This window comes from Microtus oregoni, unplaced genomic scaffold (genome assembly GCF_018167655.1).
Source record: "Microtus oregoni isolate MIOR12 unplaced genomic scaffold, Mior012 000011F_ref0000422, whole genome shotgun sequence".
Classification (NCBI taxonomy): domain Eukaryota; kingdom Metazoa; phylum Chordata; class Mammalia; order Rodentia; family Cricetidae; genus Microtus; species Microtus oregoni.
In genome coordinates, this window is record NW_024543070.1 from 39,911,423 (window position 1) to 39,936,502 (window position 25,080).

At 43.0% G+C, this 25,080-nt stretch overlaps 1 protein-coding gene across 4 annotated transcripts in view; it reads left to right on the forward strand.

The window, feature by feature from the left end:
- Positions 1 to 25,080, forward strand: part of Osbpl1a (oxysterol binding protein like 1A) — a 186,999-nt gene that overhangs the window by 141,102 nt on the left and 20,817 nt on the right. For all 4 annotated transcript variants that reach the window (XM_041659855.1, XM_041659856.1, XM_041659857.1 and 1 more), the window contains one exon: positions 17,079 to 17,154. In XM_041659855.1, coding sequence (XP_041515789.1) covers positions 17,079 to 17,154 — 76 coding nt within the window. The remainder of the gene's footprint in view (positions 1 to 17,078; positions 17,155 to 25,080) is intronic.

Sequence of the window (25,080 nt, forward strand, 5' to 3'; positions counted from 1 at the left end):
TGTGATGGCAGCTCAGGGCACCCAGTACCTACCCTGGATTCTCTAGGCACTTGCTCTTGCATGATCACCATCCTCCCTCCATATGCTTAATTTGAAAATAACAAAATCTTTTAAAGTCCTGAGCTTTAGAATTTTTAAAGCATTCAGAAATGAAACATTTTGAAACAGAAATATATTAATTATAAGCATTACTGATTTTGATATAATTTAGTATATCTTCAAAATCAATCATAGTAGAAATTTAATTAGTATTTGTTGTTACATGAATTTTCTTCTGCCCTTTCCCAAGGTTCCTGTTGTGTCTAACATTTATTTATTTATTTTTTTTTCGAGACAGGGTTTCTCTGTGGTTTTTTTTTTTTTTTTTGAGCCTGTCCTGGAACTAGCTCTTGTAGACCAGGCTGGTCTCGAACTCACAGAGATCCGCCTGCCTCTGCCTCCCGAGTGCTGGGATTAAAGGCGTGCGCCACCACCGCCCGGCCTGTGTCTAACATTTATAACATCCAGAGAGGGGCTGAAGAGATGGCTCAGTGGTTAAGAGCACTGGCTGATTTTCAGAGGGCCAAGGTTCAATTCCAGCATCTATATGGTGGCTCACAAATGTCTGTAACTCCAGTTCCAGGGGATTCAATGCCCCCTGTGGCTTCCATGGACGCTACGTGCACATGGTACACATGCAGGCAAACACCAGGGGAAAAAAGGCATCCTGAGAGAGGGATTGCCTGTCTAACAGTGTATCTGCACTGGCAGTGTTGTTATTTATTTTTGTGTGTGGGATGTGCGTGTAGGTGGCATTGTGCCATGGCTCCTGTGTGAGGTCAGAAGACAAGTATCTGTCTTTGCTTTCCACCTTTTGGAGGCGGGACCTCTTGTCTGTCCTTGCCTAAGCCTACATGGCTGGCCTGTGAATTTATTGTAGTGAGTCTCCTGCCTCTACCGCCATTCTGCCATAGGAACACTGGGATTACAGACATGCTGCTGCCTCAGGTCTTACATGGTCCTTGTGCTTGTTCCCCGGTTTTTTTACCCCCTGAGCCATCTCTCCGCAGCCCCACAAAAAAACGTTTGGGATAAGTGGGGTCTTTGGACCCTCCCAGAATTGTTTCAAGGATCCACAAGTTAGCTGGGCGATGGTGGCGCACACCTTTAATCCCAGCACTCGGGAGGCAGAGGCAGGCGGATCTCTGTGAGTTCGAGACCAGCCTGGTCTACAGAGCTAGTTCCAGGACAGGCTCCAAAGCCACAGAGAAACCCTGTCTCAGAAAAAGAAAAAAAAAAAAGGATTCACAAGTTAAAACACCTTTTCTTTTTTAATTTTTTAAAATTTCATTTTACATTTCAACCACAATTATGCCTCCTTCCCCTCCTCCCACCACCTCACCTTCCCCCAGCCCACCTCCCATCCACTCCTCCCAACAGGTAAGGGCTCTGATGGGATTCAACAAAGTCTGGCACCTTAAGTTGGTAAGGACCAAGCCCCTCCAACAAGCTTGCTCATGCCTCAGAAATAGATCCTGGTCCTGCTGCCAGAGGCCCCTCAGATAGTCCAAACTTCACTCCTTCTCCCACATACTGAGGGCCTAGTTTGGTCCCTTTTATAGTTTTACAGAGACACTTACCCTTTTCATACCCTTAACCCATGTGTGCATTGTGGAGTTTCTGAAGACTGTATAATGTATGAGGTCCAAACAGAAACTTTCTAAGTTTTGTCTCATTAACCTGCACATTAAAGACCTTGCAAAAGAAGGATGCTGTTCTGTGTTTCTTCTGAGAATGTGCTTTTAACACATGGTTACTGGCTTATAGTTATTAAATCACTAACTTGCTAAATGAAAGAAGTTTAAAATTTTAATTTTCTCTGGTTTGTTATTCATATAACCTCCATCAAAAGAAAATCATTCCCTTGGAGCCCTCAGTAATGTATGTAGTTTATGTTTTGGTTTGCATGTACAATGAAATTCACAGATCTTAAAACCTGTACTCTGTCATGTACCTCTCACTCCACCCAGGTCCATCCCTTTATACTTACACAGCTTTCTATCTTCCTTGCTCTTAAACCCATAGGTTCAGGGTAAGGGACATTCATTGGAATGTGGTTGGCCTGGCAGAGACCACACCCTCAGAGAAAACTGACTCTCCCTCTCCCTCAGTTACTTTCAGCTTTTCAGCTAGGGGCAGGACTTCATGCCTGTGGCCCCTCCACACTGGGTTTTGCCTGGACTGAGCATAGATATGACATTACGACGGCTGTGAGCCCGTGTCTGGAAAGCACTGCTTCCTTGTAGTCATCCACTGCTTCTGACTCTTACGATCTCCTTCCCCATCTTTCAGGGATGATCCTTGAAACATGTGTGTGTTTGTGTGTGTGTGTGTGTATGTGTGTGTGTGTGTGTCCATGTCCACCCATGTGTGACATGTTTCATTTAGGGCTGAAGATTCCACAGTCTCTGATTCTCCACACCTTGATCAGTTGTGGGCCTTGCTATTAACTGCCACTTCAGCAAAAAGAAGCTTGTCTGGTGAGGTTTCAGAGATCTCACACAGTTGGTACCTTTGCCATATTACAGTGCTACTATCTGGCGCTTGCCAGATGTTGACCTCTTAGTCTTGGCCTGCTTAGCTGCCAGACCATGAACCAAGTAAAAGTCTTTATTACTGGTTTGGTCTTGTGTTCTTATCAACACAAAACAGACTATCAAACCATTGTAAAAATAAAGGGCATATGTTGGAGATTTGGGGCAAATGCTATTCACATACATCTAACATGCCAATCAAGATGTAGAATGCTTTATTACTACAGAACATTCCTCTAACAGCCTTTCATTAATTCCCTCTGACTTAGGGTTTTATTGTTGTGAATAGATGCCATGACCACAACAACTCTTATAAAGGAAAACATTTAATTGGGGGCTAGTTCAGAGGTTTGATCCACTGTCATCATGGCAGGAAGAATGGCAGCACACAGGCAGACAAGGTGCTAGAAAAGTAGCTGAGAGTTCTATATCCATATCAGAGGGCAGCAGGAAGAAAGTGAGAGACCCTTGAAACCTCAAAGTCAACTCAAAAGGCACACCTACTCCAACAAGGCCACACCTTCTAATAGTGCCACTTCCTGTAGGCCTATGGAAGCCATTTTCATTCAAACCACCATGTCCTTCATAGACAGCTGCTGTTCTCTTTTCTGTTGCTGCAGATTATTCTTGAACAGGATGGCAGATGGAGTTACATAGTGCATGTTATAGATTTGGTTTTGACCACTCACCAGATGTTTTTAGGGGGAATCTCCATCCATCCTCTCTGTCTATATCATTTCCTTTTATTGCGGAGTGCTATGCCACTATTGGAATATGCCTGTTGCTTACCTCTGTTCTTTGTGATGGTATGTTTAGATTGTTTCAGTTTGAAGTTAGGTGAAGGTTGCTGTGATTGTTTTTACAGACATCTTTTTGTGGTCTGGTTTTCTATTCTTGCCACCTTTAGGGATAGAATTGTCTGATCATAGGAGACATGACGTTTTGCTACATGGAGCTAGCTGTTCAATGCTGTTTCCCATAGTTGTGCTATTTTGTAGTCCTGTAAGCATGCATGAGAACCCTCATTGCCCCATCCTACCTGGCGTCTGGTAGTCACAGCCATGAGTCATTTCCTTTCTGTGATTTTGGTAGCTTTTCTTTAGTGACACTATTTGCCATGTGTTTATTAGCCATGTCCTGTCTTTGTGAAGTATTTGCAGGTTTTGTTTATTTTAAATTGTTTCTGTGATTTTGTATCATTGAGTCTTTATAGACTGTGGCTTCAATACCATCACAAATATATTTCATAACTAATTTACTTGGTAACATGACTTTTTGTTTCCTTGATAATCAATGCAAATTCTTAATTTTTTTAAGTAGAAGTTTTTAGTTTTAATGATACCACTTTAAATTTTTTTCTTAAATTCCTCTTTCTTGGGTGCTTCTCAAGAACTGACACACACTTGGAGCACCGGCCCTTGTGCTCTTCATGATTACCGACAGTGTTTATCTCTAGCTCAATTCATCAGTGTTCTGATTGAGAACAAGCTGCCTCAGAGACCCCGCACTGTCACATTTTAGTTTCTCGCAGTAAACAAATAGGTTTTGTGTTGGCAGTAGAAGAATGCACTGTGGACTGGTTTACGTATCCTAGAGCCCTGATTGATAGAAAAGCCTGGTGCAAAGTTTATCTCAAGTCATAAACTAAGTCTCTGCTGTGTTCTTGATGGAAACAGCGGGTAATAAAATTTAGTCTAAGTAAGTAACTGTGCAGCAACATTTAAAAACAATTAGTGTGTATGAGGGAGGAAAGGAGGAAGAGGAAGGCATTGTAGAGAGAAGAGTTGTGTGCTTTTGGAGGCAATCTTCCTGTCACTCCCCACCTTATGGCTGTGTTTGTGTGTATGTCTGTGTATGATGGTGTGGTATGTGCATATGTGTGGTCAGAGGCCAACACTTGATGTCTTCCTCTTCTGCTTTCCATCCCAGTTTTTGAGATATGGGTTGTCACTGACCCCAGAACTCATGAGTTCAGCTGGGCCAGATGCCCAATGAGTTCCAAGGGTTTAACCTGCCTGTTTCCCCACCACCACCACCACAAGCTGAGGTTATAGATATGTGCTTCTGTGCATGGTTTTCATGTGGATGCCGAGGGTCCGAACTCAGCCATGGTGCTTATAGAATAAGCACTTAATTGAGTAAGCCATCTCCTAAGCCCTCTATCATAAGTTTTGAGAGAGGATCTCTCTCTAAACCTGGCGCTCACTGTTTCAGTTAGGCTGTCTAGCTAGAGAGTTCCTGGGATCTGCCTGTCTCCATCTCCCCACCCACCCCCGCTGGGGTTAGCCACATGCTGGTACACCCAGTGTCTGCGTGAGTACAGAGGATGTGAACCTGGGTCCTCATGCTTGCGCTGTGGCCATTTTAACAACCGAGTCATCTCTCTAACCCCATTTGTGTGTTCTAAGAATTAGTAATTCATTGCTGAAACTGATGTCCTTTCAGAGGAAGAGAATGGGTTGCATTCTAATGACCTGTTAGGTCTTAGCCAGGACAAAGGAGGAATAGAACAAGAATTTCCAGCCATGGGTTTTATCTGATGATGAGCTCAGAAGGCTTACCCAAACATTTCCCCTTTACCCTTGTTTTTGAAGAAAACATTTGTGAACTATATCTCAAAATGAGCCATAAAGAGATGTTTTTGTGTTTTATTTATTGTTTTTGATGCATAAATGAATTAAGACTTTATTGCTATTATAATTTGCTCTGTAGTATCATTTGAAAATCTTCTGTCTTACAAATTTATATTTATACATTTATCTCTAATGACTTTCTAATTTGGAAGCTTTCATAAACACCAGTAGGGAACAGAAACTAAAGATACAAGCAGTGTTGGTTTAGATTTCAAGAGAAAGAATTTTGAGAGTTGAGAAAGGGTAAATGTCAGTTTTTTACAGGTGTATACACGGTTTATAAAGCAATACGGTGAACACACTGGTCCACAGGCACATGTTGGTCACAGCTGCAGGCAATTGAAAAGTCATCTCTCTTGTTATCTCATTGGAATTTTTTTGCACTCCTTTGGTCTTGAGTCAGAAGTAAGAATTGGATTGTATTTTGCTTTTGTGAGTATCCAAATGAATATGTGATTACTTAAAATTTTGAATACTACAAAATAGTTAATATCATAAAATGTTCATTTGTTCAGTGGAAGCAAAAAGTATGTTGAAAAAGCTGGTTTTGGAGTACTTTTCAATGCACTCGCTATGCAAGCATGTCTTATTTTCACTCTTTTTCTTTCTCTGGATCCATTTCTTTTTTAAAAAATATTTATTTATTATGTATACAATATTCTGTCTGTGTGTATGCCTGCAGGCCAGAAGAGGGCACCAGACCCCATTACAGATGGTTGTGAGCCACCATGTGGTTGCTGGGAATTGAACTCAGGACCTCTGGAAGAGCAGGCAATGCTCTTAACCTCTGAGCCATATCTCCAGCCCCTCTGGATCCATTTCTAACTTAAACGATAGGTTTGTGTATTTTTAAACTCTGAGTACCTGTCCTATGTCAAACTTTGGTAGCATTAGGAGGCAGAGGAAATGTGCTTTTTTTCCAGGAGAGGTACAGTTCAGTGATTGGCAGGTCTTCACAAAAATAGCAGCAGGGATGGGTGAAGAGGAAAATACAGCATCGTGAGAAGTGGAATGTGGAGTTACTGTTCTGAATTCGAGCTTTGAAACTACTTTTAAAATCCTGCTGCTGACAGCATGGTTAAGCTCAAGATCTAGGTACAGAATAGTAGCCTGGGCAAGGAGCCATGCTTCCCATCTTCCAGACATGTACCTGGTGAGAGACCAGAGTCAGTTTTAATTCCATTTAATAATATCAATGGAATGCTTAAAACACAGTAAAATTACATATGACATTCAGAAGTGCATTCTATGTAGCCATGTCAATTAAATGAAGATACTATTTAGATAGAAGGCCTGGTATTTTAATTCACCCAGATGATAACGAATTCCAGTGTATTAGTTACTTATTTGTTGTTATGATAAAACACCATGACCAAGGCAACTTATAATTGGGCTATGGTTCCAGAGGGTTATAGTCCATGAAGCAGAGTGAGGCACAGTGGCAAGAACATTCGAGAGCTCATATCTCCATCTACAACAGGAAGAGGCAGAGAACACAGGGAGAATGGCGTGAACCTTTAGAAACATCAATGCTCACCCCCAGTGACACACCTCCTCCCACGAGTCCACACCTCTTAACCCTTCCCAAACAGTGTCACCAACTGGGAACCAAGTATTCAAATATGAGTCTATGAAGCCTGTTCTTATTCAAAATAATACAACCAGTAAATTATTGAATGACAGGAAGGAGAGAGATTTCACCGAGTACCACTTCCTTACATTATAGTTCCCAACCACAGTCTTAGTTAAAAGAATCTTTGACATCCCCAGTATCCCCCACCCTCCAGCAGCCCAGCCAGCAATTGTTAAAGAGAGCTGTGTTCTTGTTTGTACATCCGTCCGCTCATGTGAGACCCACTGACCACAGTACCTGTCTTCCTTGCACAAAGCTCTTTCATTGGCCATGGCAGTATGGAACCTGTGTTCTCATCTGCTTTGGCTCAGTCAGAAAAAGCAGCATCAAAGAGAGCTATTTATCAAAGCCTTTCTTATAGTTGGGAAGCTTATTTGGCAAAGAACCACTTTGCTAGGTCATCATCTAAAACTAAAATCACTAAGTAGTTCACCCAACTCAATACCTCAGGCTAGAAAACGAGATGGGTTTTCAGGAAATGATGCCATCAGTATCTACTTTATGTCAACAATTCTTTGATATATTTGGCCCAGAAAAAAATGTTTTACATTTTTTGATGAAATATTGTACATAAACACTTATTTGATCACATTTTACTTACACTAAATGTGTCTCTTTTTACAAAAGAGTGTGTGTGTGTGTGTGTGTACATGCATGCACATATGGGTGCTTGTGTGCCTTAGCATGTGTGGGAAGATCAGAAGACAACATGGGAGAGTCTGTTCACTCCTTAGCATGTATGGGAAGATCAGAAGACAACATGGGAGAGTGTTCACTCCTCCTACCGTGTGACTCTCTAGAGGATCAATTCTGGTTGACAGGCTTGTTAGCAAATATCTTTACATGTTCAACCATTTCATCAGCCCTTGACCACACCATATTTAAAAATAGGTTTGACTACATATGGGGTTTGCTTCTGTGTCATTACAGCAAAAGTTTGGTTAGCAGTACCTACCCTTACTGAGGCTGTCTTTGCTAGAGTTTCTGCTGCTGGGATAAACACATTACCAAAAGCAACTTGGGGAGGAAAGGGCTTATTTCATTTTAGAGCTCTCAGGTCACAGTCTGTCACTGTTGAAAGTTAAGGCATGAACCTAGAGGCAGAACTGTAGCAGAAGGAATACTACACCACCTACTGGTTTGCCCCTTGTAGCTTGCTCAGCCTGCTTTTGTATACCATCTAGAATCACCTGCCCAGGTATGGCATCACCCAAAATAGGCTGAGCCCTCCCACATCAACCATTAATCAAGAGAATACTCTCCATTCCTCAGATCTAGATCTGTCCCATTGATGTTCATGTCTGTTTTTATGCCAAGACATGCTCCTTTGTTACTGTGGCTTCTTTTTCTTCTTTTTTTTAAAAAAAATATTATTTATTCATCAGTGTGGCTATAGGATAGGGCCAGTTCAGGTGCCCTCTTTTCAGCTGCCCAAGGAACAAGCTGGGGACATCTCCTTGGACACCTGGGAACCCCTCTAGAGTCAAATCTCTTGTCAACCCTAAAATAGCTCCCTTAATTAAGATATATACTTCCCTGCTCCCATATCCACCCTCCTCCCTCCCATCCGTCTGTTTCCTCCAAGCTCTCCCCATCCTCCCCTTATCACTTCTCTCTCCCCATCTCCCCTTACCCCCCACCCCCCTCACCTCCAAGCTCCCAATTTTTGCCTGGCAGTCTTGTCTACTTCCAATATCCAGGAGGATAACTATATGTTTTTCTTTGGGTTCACCTTCTTGTTTAGCTTCTCTAGGATCACGAATAGTAGGCTCAATGTCCCTTATTTATGGCTAGAATCCACTTATGAGTGAATACATACCATATTCATCTTTTTTGGGTCTGGGTTACCTCACTCACATAGAACCTTTATCTGGTGATGGATGGAGATAGAGACAGAGACCCACATTGGAGCACTGGACTGAGCTCCCAAGGTCCAAATGAGGAGCAGAAGGAGGGAGAACATGAGCAAGGAAGTCAGGACCGCTGGGGGTGTGCCCACCCACTGAGATAGTGGGGCTGATCTAATGGGAGCTCACCAAGGCCAGATGGACTGGGACTGATGGAGCATGTGATCAAACCGGACTCTCTGAACATGGCTGACAATGAGGGCTGATGAGAAGCCAAGGACAAAGGCACTGGGTTTTGATCCTACTGCATGTACTGGCTTTGTGGGAGCCTAGTATGTTTGGATACTCACCTTTCTAGACCTGGATGGAGAGGGGAGGACCTTGGACTTCCCACAGGGCAGGGAACCCTGACTGCTCTTAGGACTGGAGACTGAGGGGAAGGGGGAATGGGGGTAAAGGGAAGGACATGGGAGGAGGGGAGGAGGTGGAAATTTTTAATAAAAAAATATTATTTATAATCTTTGAAGGTGTATACATGTATATAATGTGTCTTGGTGTCTATCCCTACTCCCCTCTTTTTGTCTAGGATGCTCCATCTTGGTTACTTTCTATTGCTGTGCTAAGACACCATTATTAAGGCAGATTATAAAAGAAAGTATTACATTTAGGCTTACAGTTTCAGAGGGTTAGAGTCCATGATGACAAAGCAAAAACACAGAAGCAGGAAGAGCTACGAGCTCATATCTTGATCTGCAAGTAGGCAGAGAGAGACACACTGAGAATGAAAGGAGCATCCAGTGACACACCTTGTCTAACAAAGTTACACATCCTTGTCCTTCCCAATTTCCCAATTAGTTCCACCAATGGCGGACCGAGCATTCAAACATACCAACCTATGGAAGCCATTCTCATTCTACCATAGCCCTTAGTACAACTCCCTACCAACTTATTGTGCCCCCTTACACTTTATATAAATTCTCCATTGGGTCCAATTATTGTTGCTCATATGTGCCTGGTATGGGGCCAACTACTGGGGGTATGGGCAACCTACAGGTGATCACATCTCCAAGGATAAGTGGATCTCCCTTTCCCAGGTGACTGGTACCCATGACTTCTTGGCAGGGATGGGACTATATGGGTCCTTCCCCCACCCCAAGCTGGAATTTTGGTTGTCATGATTTTGTAGGTGACTATAGCTGTTGTGAGCTCATGTGTGGCATGGTCATATCATGTGTAGGAGATAGCCTTCCACAGTGCTCCTCGTCAGTGTTCTTTCTGCCCCCTCATCTTTGTGTTGACTGAACCTCGGGGTCAACAAGGCTAATACAGACGTGCTATTTATGGCTAAGCATTCAGTCCCTTATTCTCAGCATGTGGGCAGTTACGTCAAAACGGATGGCCCAAGTAGAGAGTAGCATAAGTGGGTTCAAAGGTAAATATTTAGAATGCAGTTTGACAATGGGGACATTTAACAGAAAAGCTACAGTAGGTTCTGTTTTAGGCCTTGCGACTCCTCAACCATGGGCTTTTGACTAGGATTGCAGTATAAGATACAAGCTCTACCCTTTGTAGCTCGCCTCAGGTTCAGTCAGAAAGTGGGTGATTACCATGGAATAGTCATGCCACTATTGTGCCTTGCCTGGCAGGTCCGTATGATAAGGTGCAGAATCCAGTGCTAGGTAAGACCTCGTGTCTGTATTTTCTCACCCAGCAGCCTGTGTAGTGCCTTCTAGCACAGTGAAACTAGTCAACAGAAAGAGGTTTCCTGGTGGGCTTATGATTGATTTTTCTGTATCCTGAAACCAAAAAATGTGTTGTGTCTTCAACAATAGGGTCTTACCAAACAGTGTTAGTGAGCAACTAAGAGCAGTGGCCATAGCCTGGGTGGCTCTGGGACCTCCCTGAACAGTGTCTTGTACAAAGGTAACCCATACCCAGAGTGAGATTTTCATGTACTAATCCTTGTCTTCTGGGAGCAAAATTGCTCACTCCTGAGGCTGTACTTTTGTTTAAACTCCTTTTGTGCCGGGTGATGGTGGCGCACGCCTTTAATCCCAGCACTCGGGAGGCAGAGGCAGGTGGATCTCTGTGAGTTCGAGACCAGCCTGGTCTACAGAGCTAATTCCAGGACAGGCTCCAAAGCCACAGAGAAACCCTGTCTCGAAAAACAAAAAACAAAACAAAACAAAAAAACTCCTTTTGTTTAAATTAGGGTTTTAATTGGCTTATAAACTAGTGATTTCTTTAAGACTTCTTCATAAATCCTTAGTTTTGCTTAGCCCATCAAATAAGCCATCATTCCCCAACACCCTTGCTATGATCCCCAAATAAACCTTTGATTCCCAGTATACCCTCCAAATGTTCCACCTTATCTTTCATCCTTTTCTATTTTGTTGGTGTGACTTTCTATTGAGCTATTTGATTTATTGATCTATCATTTCCTTCATTTTGGTCTTCATAAATATTTCTAGTCCCATTTTCATATCCTGTGTTGATTTTAATATTTGTGTTTGTATTCTAATTCATTTCTTTGAACATACTTACTATTTTGAATTCTTTAACCTTTAATTTTTTTCTAGATCTTTGTCATTTGGTGCCATCATTCTAGGATTGGTAGTTTGGTGAGAACACAAGTTTGTCTTGGTCTTTTCATGGCATTTTATTCTTTGAATTAGGACTTGTACATCAGGAACTAAGTCACTGATTTTGTTTGTTTCTGGTTTTTTATTTTTTTCTTTTTAATCAGGAATGTTTGCAGCATCCTGAAGGGACTAGATTTGTAGTGTGTCTGAGATGTCGTTTTACTCTGCTAGGCTGGTGTTCAGGGTGCCCAACTACCCCAGTACTTCCCTGAGTGTAGAACATCAACCACATCAATAGACACTGTCCAAGGTTGACCCTTTCCTTAATTGTCTCTAGTGTTCTTTTCCTCGAATTTCTTCTGTGACTGATTTTCTCTTTCTGTCTTCTCTGTTTAATATCCTGGACCACTGTCTGACTTTGGCTTATCTGTGTATGGATCAAACTATTTCTGGCTTGGCCAAATAAGATGTATTGTACAGCAATGTACTCTTGAATTGGGAGATTTGCTAAAACTCCTAGTGAACCAGTGGCAAGAGTGCTGTATAACTGGTTCTGTCCCAGGTGTCTGCTCATATACTCTATTGAAAAAAAACTCTGACCGAGTGCGCTGCCATTTGACATGGGTGTGTTTATTGCCCCCTGGGAATTAGGGGATGGACTTGAATGGAGGGCACTCCCAGTGCCTCTGTTCTGGTCAAAGCTTAGTTTTGCCTGACTTGCTTTATCATCATTATTATCATCTTGATGGTGCTGTGTACTTAACATGGTGGCCTATTGGACACAAACAGGAGGCCAGTGGGGGTGTCTGCAAAGAGATGAATCTCTGAGTTTTGTGAATTTTCAAGGCCTGGTGTGTGGAGTTTCTCTTAGGGTTTCAGCTGTCCGAGTATGGGTCAAAGGTAGGAGGTGGTTTGCAGACCCTAGCCCCGTTTTTCCTACAGGGATTTGTGAAGCTAGCATTACTTAGTTGGAACTCATTTGGTTCAATTTGAACTCTGTCTGAAGAGTGTTGAGCAGGATGACTATGGTGGGACAAGTATTGACAATACCATTACAAAGATAATACAAGTGAGGTGACTTCTCATTCAGAATCCACATGCTGTGTTGTTGTGCGGGCAGTCATAATGTCATCTGTATGGTCCAGAACTGAGCCAGGCAGAACACTGTCAGCCCCTGGTACAGGGTGTTTTCTTCTTAGACTGTGGGATAATAACCCTCAGATGGACTCAGGGAGGAGAATAGCCTGTCTGTGCTCACTGCTGAGCCCTTCTGACTCCTGCCTTGAGCTAACACCACTACCCAGTAACACAGGGACTACTCTATCTTTTTCCTTGTCTCCTAATAGAAAGTTTAAAATACGGAAGTTCTTCTCAATACAAATATTTTTAACTTAATCTACCTCCATCCTTTCTTTGCTCTTCTTCCCTCTCTCTTTGGCACTGCAGATTGGAGCATTTTCTTGAGCAGGTTGTGAGCTGGTTTTTTGTTCTCCTTGAATTTGGACTCTTGAGTAGTTTGTCTTCCAGCACAGTCCTAAGAAGTGACCACTGGTATGACAGCTGCTGTGCCCTGGTGGCTTTAGCGCTGTTGAATGTGGCTCGTGCAGCTAAGGCATTCCGTTTTCACTAGTGTATGCTGCAAGGAAGCAGCAGGCATTTCCCACTGTACAGCCTTGCGTTCTTCTAGCTACATTTGACTTGGGGCTCAGCGGAGTTGATGTTCTGTGAGTGTAAAGTGCCTGCATTTACAGACACTGTAAACTGTGTGCATGGACAAAATGATGCTTAGTTGTAGCACTTTCTTACAGTGTTAACTTGCTCATTGCAATGGCAGAATCCCTGGCAAGACCTCAGAAGGTCAAGATACTTGACATTATGCACAGGTGGAGGGAGGCTCACTACAGCCTCACCCATAGCTGAACAGCTATTGGCAGCTGATGTGCTAAGGGAGGGAGAGTCAGTTTTCTGCAGGGGTATGGCTTCTATTTGCTTGACCTCCTTCCCATAGGTGACTTAGACTCATACACGTTTGGGCAGCACTGCTTTTGGATTTGGAATTGGAGGTGGGCATAAAGTTGGAAGGGAGAGCATGCTGGGGGTATTCCCAGAGGAGATGATCAAAATACATTGTATATGTGTATGATATTCTCAATGAATAAACCTTAAAAAGTTTTACATAAAACTTGAGGGAAGGTTTATTTGGTTCTTAGTTCCATAGGACTCAGTCTTTGGTCCTCGGTTCCCCTGGGGGTAGGAGACTCTGGACAGGACTGGCTTTGCCTTCTTCTTCCAGCAGACAGCTCTTCCTCCTCAATATCCACAATAAGAAGTTGCTGGCTGGGAACCAGGTGTTTGGCAGAAGAGATTTCGGGAGCATTTCATAGTCCCCTCCCCCAATAATGACTAAAATTTGTTTGCTTCTTTCCTTTTTACTTGATTAGCCTGGGTCTTGCTACATTTGAAATTATGCATACTGTTCTCTCTGTGTTCATCTAGCAGGGATGGCTGCATACCCTTGGCATCATTGACATTGGGCAGGTCACTCTGTGGGGTCAGTCTTGGTCTCTTGTAGCCTGCCCAGCACTCCTGGTCATGCCTTATGCAGCCTCTGCCAGAAACCTTTCCTCAGATGGACAGACTCCCTCCCCTTCAGGTCAACTGCCCCAATTTCTGCTTGCACCTGTAGTTAATTCCTATTGCCTTGGGTACACAGAAAGCCAAACATTTTCTGGAAGAGAAAATGTCTACTAGCAGACTTAAACAATCCAGAGTTTATTCAGCAAACACTTCTAGTGTGCTGGGAACCGTTTTAGGCATCTACCGTGGCAGTGGATTGAAACCCAGACTCCTGGGACCTTCCATCCTGATTGGGTCAAAGTCACGGATAAACAGATTATTCAGGTGTCACATGATCAGTGCTGTGGAAGAGGGTGTAAGAGACAGGTCAGGGAGGGTGGGATAGTAGGGGTTTTGCAAGGATGGTTTTATACCTGTCACTCAACATGCTATACTCCCAGACCCCTTCTGTGCTGCTCCTCTCACTTCCTACTTCCTGTGTTCTTTTAGAACACCTATTTCCTTTGCTACTGGGTAGACACTTTTTCTAGACAGTTTTCTTGGGATCTGGTTAGTCCTACATAGCAATGTTAAAGACTGTTGAAATGGCTCTAGATCTGGGTCCCAGTTTGTGTGCCTCTTGGCACTGTTTTGGCTGTGTGCCTCCTTGCACATTCTGCCGTTGCACCTGTCCTCCTGGCAGCTCTGCAGCCTTAGATCTTGATCAGCAGCTTTGAGGTCATTGTTGATACAAGACTTCTGCACAGCATCTATTCCAGTAGGCCAGAATTCCTCTCAGAGTTTCTGGCCAGTTGATAACACAGTGTGGGCAGAATAAGGTTTGCACCTGGCTCTACATGGCCCACTTAAGAAAGCAACAGTCTGTATAAGTGTTCACCATTCATAATTCCTTCCACCTTTGCTTTCTAGTTTTGTTTGAATTAGATATCATTGCTAATGATTTGGATTTCTTGTAAATAAGTAATTAGTACATTTTTGTAAGTAGAGGATATTCCAATTGGGACTCCTGGTGGCAAGACTGTGGCAATTTCTAAATGGTTATTACCAAGATTGAAGTCTTTATCTTCTGTTTTTAAAAAATGCATCTGACAGCCAGGTGGTGGTATACACTTGTAATCCCAGTACTACAGAGGCAGAAAGATTGAAAGTTCAAGGATCCTGTACATGGAGCTTGAAGCCAGCCTTGGCTACATAACAAACCTGTCACAAACACATATCTCCAAGGCATTTGTTGTCTGTGTTGCCTCTGTCTAGTCTTCAGCCAGAACAGTAGTATATGCCTATACATTTAATGTAAGCACTTGTTGGGAGTGATCCCTGCCCTCCTTCAGTCTGTATGAAGCATACCTCAGGATTGCAATTGACAAGGCCTTAACTACATTTCAAATAACCTGCTTCATGGACAGGAGAGGGAAGACATTGCTTATGTACATGGCTAACACCATATTATGAATTCTTGTGGGAGACAGTATTAGGGATCTGTGCTCCTGGGATGTGTTGTCCATGTCAGAGACTGGTAGTCTGGAGATTGGGGGATATAGTTTAAATACTGGCTGTGGCCCCTGCTTTAGCATATTGACTAATTGATGACTCTGGCAAATGGGTAGCATGTGTTCCTGACAAGAAAGATCTAGAAGAATTTCACCATAAAGGTTTTGAAGTGATATTTGCTTCAAAACTGAAAATCCAATTACAGTTCAAATTGATGTAGGGGCTCTTTAGACGATAATGGTTTTGTTGGGTATTTTGGGTTTTGTTGGTAGCTGTGGTTTTCTTTTTAAATTTATTTTCTATGCATAAGTGTTTTGCTTGAGTGCATGTCAGTGTACCATGTGCATGCCTGGCACCTGCAGAGGCCAGAAGAGAGTGCAGATTCCTTAGAACGGGAGTCATGGATGGTTTTAAGCCACCATGTGTGTGCTGGGAATGGAACACAGGTCCTCTGGAAGAGTAGCCAGTGCTCTTTACTGCTCTTTCTCTCCAGTCCCTTGCTTTGTTTATGGAGACACAATTCCCTCTCTGTTCGTTATCCTTTGGCCCCACTGTCTCCATGCTAGGACTATGCGCATGTGTTACAGTACCTTCTTTGATTGTTATGTGTGAATATCTCTTAGAAAGCAGCTAGGAAGCTGACACCCCTTACTGGCAGACCCTGTCCTCCCTTACCATAGGACTGCTCTTCTAATCTGTGTGGGTGGGTTTGGACCCCTGCCTACCAGGCCTGGCTTCTGAATGCCTGGAATCCAAGCTGGAGACCCTGCTCTGGACAGCACTGTACATCTTGCTGCTCCCGGAGCTCTGCAGAGGCCTTGAAACTGCTCCTCTATTGATGTCTTCCAGTAGATGGGGTTTCTCAGTTTCTTTCCATGTCAGTGCCTGGGAAGGTTTGAATGTATGATACAGAGCTTTAGCTTTCTGTTGGAGGGACTGCTTGTTGGTTCCCAGCTGCTCAGCCCTGAAATAATCAGACGGAAACTATATTATTTAAAAGCACTGCTTGGCCCATTAGCTCTAGCTTCTTATTGGCTAACTCTTACATATTAATTTAACCCATTTCCATTAATCTGTGTATCACCACGAGGTCATGGCCTACCAGCAAAGTTTCAGTGTGTCTGTCTCCGGCAGCAGCTCCATGGCTTCTCTCTGACTCTGCCCTTCTTTCTCCCAGTATTCAGCTTAGTTTTCTCTGCCCAGCTCTGTTCCCCTATAGCTCTGCTCTAGGCCCAAAGCAGTTCCTTATTAACCAATGATATTCACAGCATACAGAGGGGAATCCCATATCAGCTTTCCTTTCCATTTTGATCATTTGTTTGCATTTCTCCATTAATTTTCTAAGGAGCTTTAGGATGGCATTTTGTGTCCCGTAGTTAGAATATGGTGGTTTGTTGGATCACAGTATAGCTGGTAGGGTTTGAGTCAGGTAACAGAAGCAGATATGCCAGCACATGAAAGAACATATGGGGGTTCTTTAGAGGGGAGGTGATCTGGCCTTGTCCCAAGGACCAGGAAAGATAACGGCATGGCATTCACTGCAGTGCTGAATACAGAGGGCCTGTTGATCTGCTCGGAACTTACCAGGGGTCAGACCAGCAGTGAACCAGTGTATGACCCTGATTTGCTCTGTCTGTGACAATGTACTTTTTTGCACTGCATGCCTGTACTTGCATCAGTGACAGCATGCTTTTCTTTCCAGTGTCGTCGGCATTAAAACGAATCATTTCTATATTTTCCAGAACAAGCCTGCCTTCACCCATGTTCTCCAGAAACGATTTCAGCATCTGGAGCATCCTCAGAAAATGCATTGGGATGGTGAGTCAGCCTCTGCTTCCTCTCTGAGTTGAGTGGCTGCCTGTTTGATTGTGTATCCTTAGGAAGGGGATCTTGAAAAAATAACATGGGAGTGTGGCCGACCTGTTGTCAGAATACCCATGAGAGTAAGAAATTTAGCCTTCCACTAGGTTTTTCTGGAAGAATCTGGATTTCTTTTCATACTATTTAAAGGGGCTTTTAATGTGACTTTCAGATAAGAAAATACTTTTGCAGCATGCTGAATCTGTATTTCTCTATACATCACCTTAGAGGTTCTCTCCAAGAACAGAGCCACTACATAAATTCTTACTTTGCTTGGAGCTCTGCAGAGCCGTCTTCTGTCTCTGGCTCTGTCAGTGTTGTGTGGTGGATTACGGATTGCGTCTCTGCTGCATTGTCAGGGCATGGGCTGGGGTGGGCTAATCTGGGTGAGGAAGGACAGTGGCAGAATTTCCTCTTACTGATCAGTTCTGCCACTTGATGCTAGCCTAGCGGTCTCTTCCTGGTGTGATCTTCGACCATGAAGAATGATGATAATTGAATAACATGGATCTCAAGGTGCCAAGGATCCAGCCTGAGTGAATGCGCATTAGGATGTTCAGCCACTCTGCCTACCCCCAAGTTCTCCTAGTATTCCTTTGCTCTGAGATTGGGCACCGTCAACAGAAACTTCCTCAGTGCCACTTCCAAGGAGCTCATCTAGAAAAATCCAGTTTAAACCAGTCTTCTGAATGCTTCACAGAGAATGATCCAGTTGAGCTTTGGGAAGCTGGAGTTTGGTCTCGGTCCTGCCACTCCTTACTGTGAGACTGGTCAGGTGTTCACCCCTGTGCCATGCTGCCTCCTGCATCAAATCCAGTCATTTGCTAGATCAGCACAGTGCTCAATGCATAGTAGTCCCTGTGTTAGCAGTAATACCAACTGAGAGTCGGTGTATGCTTTAAATTTCCTTCAGTCATATTAGGATCCAAGACAGGAAACATATGGCAAATAATGCGTTCAAAGAAGATGGTGATTATACACCCAGTGAGCTGTGGGCTAATACAAGTCATTTGTTACTAACTTTAATACTCTCTTTATAACTGAGGATTCAAGACAAACATTTGTTTTCTGTGAAGTCAGTATTTTTCAGACCTTCAAACAATGTGTTTATCTTGTCATGTAACATGTAGCTGTGAGTCTGCATGTGCTCCTAAAATGAAAACCAATTTCACAGAATAATTATCATTACCACAGTGATTTTTTTAATATTAAAGCAATACTGATTTCATAACTTGCTGATAAATCAGAACCCATGGTTTGAATAAGGCCGGTCTGTGCTCCTTTAGAACCAGTACTGCATCTGCCTTAAGACTGACGTCATGTGGCATTCTTCTTCCTGAGCGTTATGGAAGTTGCAGCTTTTCTGTATCTCTTGTCTCAGCAGATGTCAGGGGCCATGGTGGTGTCATTTGTGGTAAATGTTCGCAGAGATAACCATCAATATGACTGCCTTTAGAAGTTACTGTCTACATTAGAGCTTACCTTCCTGAGTTAGAAGATGGCGTCGTGTTGGATCAAGTCTGTCGTTGTTCTCTTGAGAACATGACTGTGCCTTTATTTTTAGGTACAGTGCTATGTGTGCAAATAAACACTCCAGCAAATCATAAATAAATAAAACAAATACAACTGTGTGGCTTGGTAGAGCCCCGTAGGGTGTTTTGAAACTTGTCTGTAGACATGACTGACTGAAGCATGGGCAGAGAGCTGCAGTATTTGGGGGTGACCCTGCTGACATTGTAGATTATTAATGTGAGTTTGTGACGTCAGCAGCATGTGACTGTTCTTGAGGTGCTGACTGTGGAAGGACTGCCTCTCCTAGGCAGCAGGAAGAGTCAGGAGGTGTAAGTGCTGGGCATCAACAGAGGTGGAAATCAAGATATTGTGGCAGAGTACTGTAAATGGTATCACCATAGTGAAAATTGTGCTTTTTTATATAACTCACTAATATATACTTGTTTACCCTGGCCCCCAAACCATCAAGACTTAGAAAATAGTAGTATTCTTATGCTTTGATACCTTTAAAGAATTTTAAAATACCCTTTACTTCATGCCCATGATTCTGTAATAGTTAGTACCAATCGGAGTTTGAAAACCGGGGTGCATGCCTTCTGCAGTCCTATTTCTTCCCTGAGCATTATGAGATATCTTAATTTGGTAATAAGATTTTCGTTGGTTGGTTGGATTCATAGGCTCTTGGTATGCAACCTATGCTGATTTTGAAGTCTGAATCCTCCTGCCTCAGCCTCCCAAGTACTGAGATTACAAACATTCACCACCATGCCTGAATTAGAAGTTTTAAAAATAACAGAGACAATGTGACCCTTAGTCCTGGCCGACCTACTTACACTGTTCATGAGCACTGGGTCAGACTGACGGTGTGTGAGTGCCCCTGGCCTCGGCCATCTGAATTCTAGTTAATGGCATGCTAATACAATGATGTATGGTGTAATTAGAAGTATGACCTTTAGAACTCACAGGAGTCAGAGGTGAACAGATTTCTGCAGCCTGGAGTTCAGCCTGGTCTGAATAGTGAGTTCCAGGTCAGCCGGGGTTACAGTGAGACCCTTTCTCAAAAACTAAAACAAGACTCACAGGAGAAACTTGTCTGCTAGGGATGGTGGCGTCTGATTTTGTGACCATAAGAAGGTCCCGGTGTTCTCCCTTCAGGTCCCCCATAACTAGGTAATCTAACTACAGCAAGAGTTCACTCTCTCTGCCTCTCTGCCCCCAGTACACTATATTTTGCTTTGTTTCTAAAAAGTATAGAATCTCACATTTCTCATGCCTGTGAAGCCTTTCTTTTCCTTTCCTTTGTCTCAGACAGGCTTTTGTTACCAAATATCAGATTACATTCCATGAAATAAACACTTTATATAACTAGAATCTGATATAAATCTCTTTGTGATTAAAGCTTTCATTAAGCCTGCCCTGCTTCCCAGCACTCCTGTGGCCCTGGCTATCAGAAACCTTTGCTTTATTGTCTTTTCCCAAAGGTCTCCTTAGCCTGTGCCCCTTCCCCTGTCCCTGGTTGCTGAGGCTTTGTCAGGAGGGCCACCTACAGTTCAGCTTGGGTGTTCCTGCTCACAGCCTACACAGAGCAGCATGTGGGCCAGGGCAAAGACCACTTGCACTCAGAGAGGGCCTCCTAACCCTGTGTGCATTCCCCTGACCGTAAGAGATGAAAAGGTCTGGTTTATGATGAGTGTTGACTTACTGTTTTTTCATATATTTTACATGCTGACCACAGTTTCCCCTCCCTCCTATCTTCTTGTTCCCTACCACCACCTTCCTTCTATCCACCCCAATCCACTCCTCCTCTCCTATGAATACTGACTTTTAAAAATGGAAGTTCTGTAGCACTCTGAAGGGTTCTGTTAAACTGCTACCACAGACGTGTGCTAAGTGTTACCATATTTTTGATTAAGTACATAATCAAGGTGCTTTTGAATAGTTCAAAAGTGTAACGTTCCATTTCCTTTTATATTTTGTATTTCTTACTTTAGTTTCCACAAAATAATTAAATTCCATTGAACTAATTTTTATCTCTGTATTTTATTGATTACTTTGTATTTCACTATCACAATATGTGTCTAAAGTGAATGTTACGATGACCGTAAACTTTAGTGCCGAAAGTTTCTTTGTGCCATTATTATAAATAGTATAACAGTGATATTTCTAAAATATTAGCATAAATGTAGGATATTATTTGTGTATGAATGAGATGACCTTGTTGCAGTTAGATTCATCATGATAATGAGTAGCATCTCCAGCTGCAAAAATGACAGTGAATTTTTGCTGCTTTAATAGACACCGAGATTAAGAAACTCTTTGCATATTAATAGACAGATGGGAGTAGGAGTTTGTGGGATTTTTAATGTCTAGGATTGTCATTCAGTTCTTTGTCCCTTAGCTATGTGCCAAAAATTAGAGTACATTATCAAAAATAATTTGTTATGATCTATAAGCTGACAAATCAAGTAGGACTTTTATTGTTGTTTTTTTTAAATATATTTATTTATTTATTATGTATACGATGTTCTGTCTGTGTGTATGCCCGCATGCCAGAAGAGGGCACCAGACCTCATTACAGATGTTTGTGAGCCATCATGTAGTTGCTGGGAATTGAACTCAGGACCTTTGGAAGAGCAGGCAATGCTCTTAACCGCTGAGCCATCTCTCCAGCCCCTTTTATTGTTTTTAAAAACAGAACTATGGGAGCCTTACAGAGGATTTTGCTTCCTTTTGTGACAGCCACAGGTCTCGTGGTTTGGGGGAAACGCTGTGAGAGACTTTCTGGGGCTCACCCATCCGCACTCACACAGTTCTTTGACCCAGTGGTACCCAGCCCTTTAGAAGGGATTCAGAAAACTCCCTCTATCCTAAAATACTTTTGGCCAAGATAGTGTTTTTGGATGAAATGCTTTTGTGTTACCTTGAGCCCTGAGATATGTGTTAGGAACTTTTCTACACTGTGGCAAGTTTCCCGATAGAAGCAGGAGGGAGAAAAGATGCATTCTCCTTCCTGTTCTGTGGGCTTTAGTCAAAGGGTGGCTGGCCCCATGCCATGAGGCAGAGTGTCCTTGTGGTTGGAGGGAATGGCAAGGGAGGCTACTCACTCAGGGCAGCCAGAAAACAGAGATGGGAAGGGGCCAGGGACAAGACACCCTTCCAAGTACACACTCCAGCGACCTGCCCCAGCGCATCTCAAGTGCTGCCACCAGGTTTGCAGTCTGTCAGTGAAGTCAGAATCTTTATGCCCTAGTCACCTCTGGCTGATTGTGTTCACTTGCCAGTGACCAAGCCTTCAACACAGAGCCCGTAACTACTTCCCTCAAAACTACATGTTTACTTCACTAGGTAGAAAGCTAGGGAAAGTTGGGAGCTTGCCACACCTGCTGTTACTAATACTGACTCGAGAGCAGAAGCACAAAGTAGTAAAAATAGTTTGACACCACCACCATTGTCAGAGAATCATGATCCACAATCAGGGTATCTCCAACAAGTCACTCTGGGGCTGCACAGTCCCTAGCTGAGGGGGCATGGTGTGCAGTGGTGAGTGGTGATGGCTGCTCCTTGAATTGAAACTCTTGAGGGCTTTCACACAGACAAAAATATTTCCAGTAATTAAGGATGGAAGGGGTATTCACAGTAACTCGCGGTGGATGGAGGGTGTGTCTTCTCGTATTTGACGTTTGGAGTGATAAGCACAGCAGTGGAACTTAGCCAGGCGCTGCCCCAAGGGAAACAGATGTCGTGTGAAAGCTGCCGGGTTGGCTTGCAGGCAGGCTTCCCTACCTTCCACTTCTTCTCCTAACACTTGCCCAGCCAGCTCATAGCACCTCCCGGCTCACAAACCATGCAGCAATCACTTAATTTTTGTTTTTTCCCTGGAGCTTTTCTTGTATTTTCTTTTGTAACCGGAGACTGTTCTTTTGTTTCCTAGTCACCTAGATCAGAATAATCACACAGAAACTATATTAATTATAACACTGTTTGGCCTGTTAGCTCAAGTTTTTAATTAACTAACTCTTACATCTTAAATTAACCCATTTTTATTATTTTATATTTTACCATGAGGCTCATGGTTTGTTTGTTACTTCTTACTTTTTAGGCGGCTACATGGCGTCTCCTTGACTCTGCCCAATCTCTCTCTATATCTCTTCTAGAATGCTATATTTTGCCCTGCCATAGGCCAACTCAGCTTTATTCATTAACCAATAAAAGCATCACATGCACAGAAGGACTCCCCACATCATTCTTTCCCTCTTGTTTCCCTGTTGATAGTCTCAAGGTGCCCCGTGCAGTTGGTGTAGCACACAGACGCGTGTTGCTTTGTCTCTGTGTCCAGGTTCATATCTTCCACATGCCATCACATGACTGTGAGGATGGAGGTGAGGCAGCTATGTCACCAGAACAGCAGTCTTTCCCAGAGTGTGTTGCAGTGTTCTAGCTGCTCAGGGTGCTGCCGGTCATGTATTCAAAGGATGAGAACATCTCAGCTAATGATAGACTACTAGGCACATGAACAATTTCTTGACAGGAGTGAGGGACTCACTGACTGGCACTAGATTAGAATATAGCAGTTGGCCCTCCAAGGTCTTAAATGTAAGGAATATTCATTGCCACCCTCTTTGTGGCTGTGGGAACCAAAGGTGGCCTGGACGAAGGATCCAGGGCCAGCTTTATCTTATATCTTCCTTCCTCCTAAGGAACAGCCCAAAGTGCTGCCGGCCCTTGATTATTCATGAAGAGCCCAGAAGCCCATGGAATACTCAGGTCATAGCATGGTTTATGAGAAAGACTGGGTAGACAGACTCACCCCAACACCCAAGTTTTCTCTTGATAACTCACGTCTTAGCCATTTGCACATTTAGATACTAAGATGATAGACTTCATGTTTAGAAAATATTTTTCATTTCAGCCGAGCTCAAACTTGGCCTTGCTTGTCAGTGGTTTGAACCATGCCAGAAGAGGAGATGGCCTTCCTTCTTTGTCTCTCTTTACACTTTTTCCACTGGAGAGCAATTCCAATTAGGAGTTTCTTCAATTGCATCATTGCTTGCTATTAATTTGCATGGATAAATTTAAACTTTGTTTTATCCAGGTCACAAGGTAGAGTTGCTTGGAATAAATATTTAATTTTTCCAGCTGACGGCAGTCTGGCGATAAAAGTCTTCCAGCTAATGTTTCTTTCTGAAACTTGAACTTTGGAATACGTATTTTCCTATTACTGGGGTATACACACATGCTAATTTGTTTTCAATAGCTAGGGTATGCCACCACCAGGTTTGCTGGATTAAAAGGAACAACATATTTCAATTACTAAGGACTAGGTGGGGCAGAGGGGAAATGTACCTTGTGTCATTTTTATTATCTACTTAGGGCCCTGTAACTTTTAGAAACCAAAATGACTGTAAGATTATTTTTAATTAATTACAGACAATGGAGGAAATAAAGCAACCAGTTGGCATGCTTTAGAATAGCTTGCTGTGTGCTCTTGAGAGGTCAAGGTTGTTTTCATGGCCATCTGGACTATGTGCATGCATTTCCCCTGTTCTCTTTTTCTGTGTGTGCGTGTGCACATGCATGTTTGTGTTTGTGTCTCTCTGTGTGTTTGTGTCTGTATCTTACTCCTCTCTCTCTCTCTTTTCTCTCTCTCTCTCTCTCTCTCTCTCTCTCTCTCTCTCTCTCTCTCTCTCTCTTGTGTTTGGTTGGTTTTTTGAGACAGGGTCTTGAATCCCTGGACCAGGCTTTAACTCCAGAGATCCTCTTGCCTCTGCCTCACAAAGGCTGGGAATAAAGGCGTGCATCACCATCCAGCTCCTTCTTAATCTCTTATGTGGCCAAGATGGTTGGCTTTTCCTTTTCTTGAACATTTACATTCTGCGTTCTTGTAATAAAGCTGTGTTTAAATTGCTCTATATTACAGGTTTTTTCAAAGAACTTTGTATAACTTGGAGAACTTTTAGTTACTAGGATACAATCTGCCCATTAATCTAGTGGTAAACTCATGTGTCTCCTGAAGAAAAGCATTGGCAGCCAGTGTGGAGCAGCCCATGGCTAGTAGACACACCATTATTTCTTGATTTTTCCTGTAAGACACATGGAGAAACAGCAGCGCACACATTGTTGCTTAGAGTGGATGTCACCAAGCCAGGATTCCTAGTAATAGCAAGTCAAGCCCCCAGGGAAGCACGGCCACACACCCCCACCCCAGTAATCTGTTTATTCAGTGAAAAATTCCTAGTCCCTGTGTTTTTTTCCAGTGGGGGTAGATCTAGAGTTGAACTTAACAGGTAAAGCTAATCTTCATTGTTTTAATAAATAAATCTTTAAATTCCTTTAAGATAAATCTGTAACTCACAAAGCAGGAAGCGTGCTGAC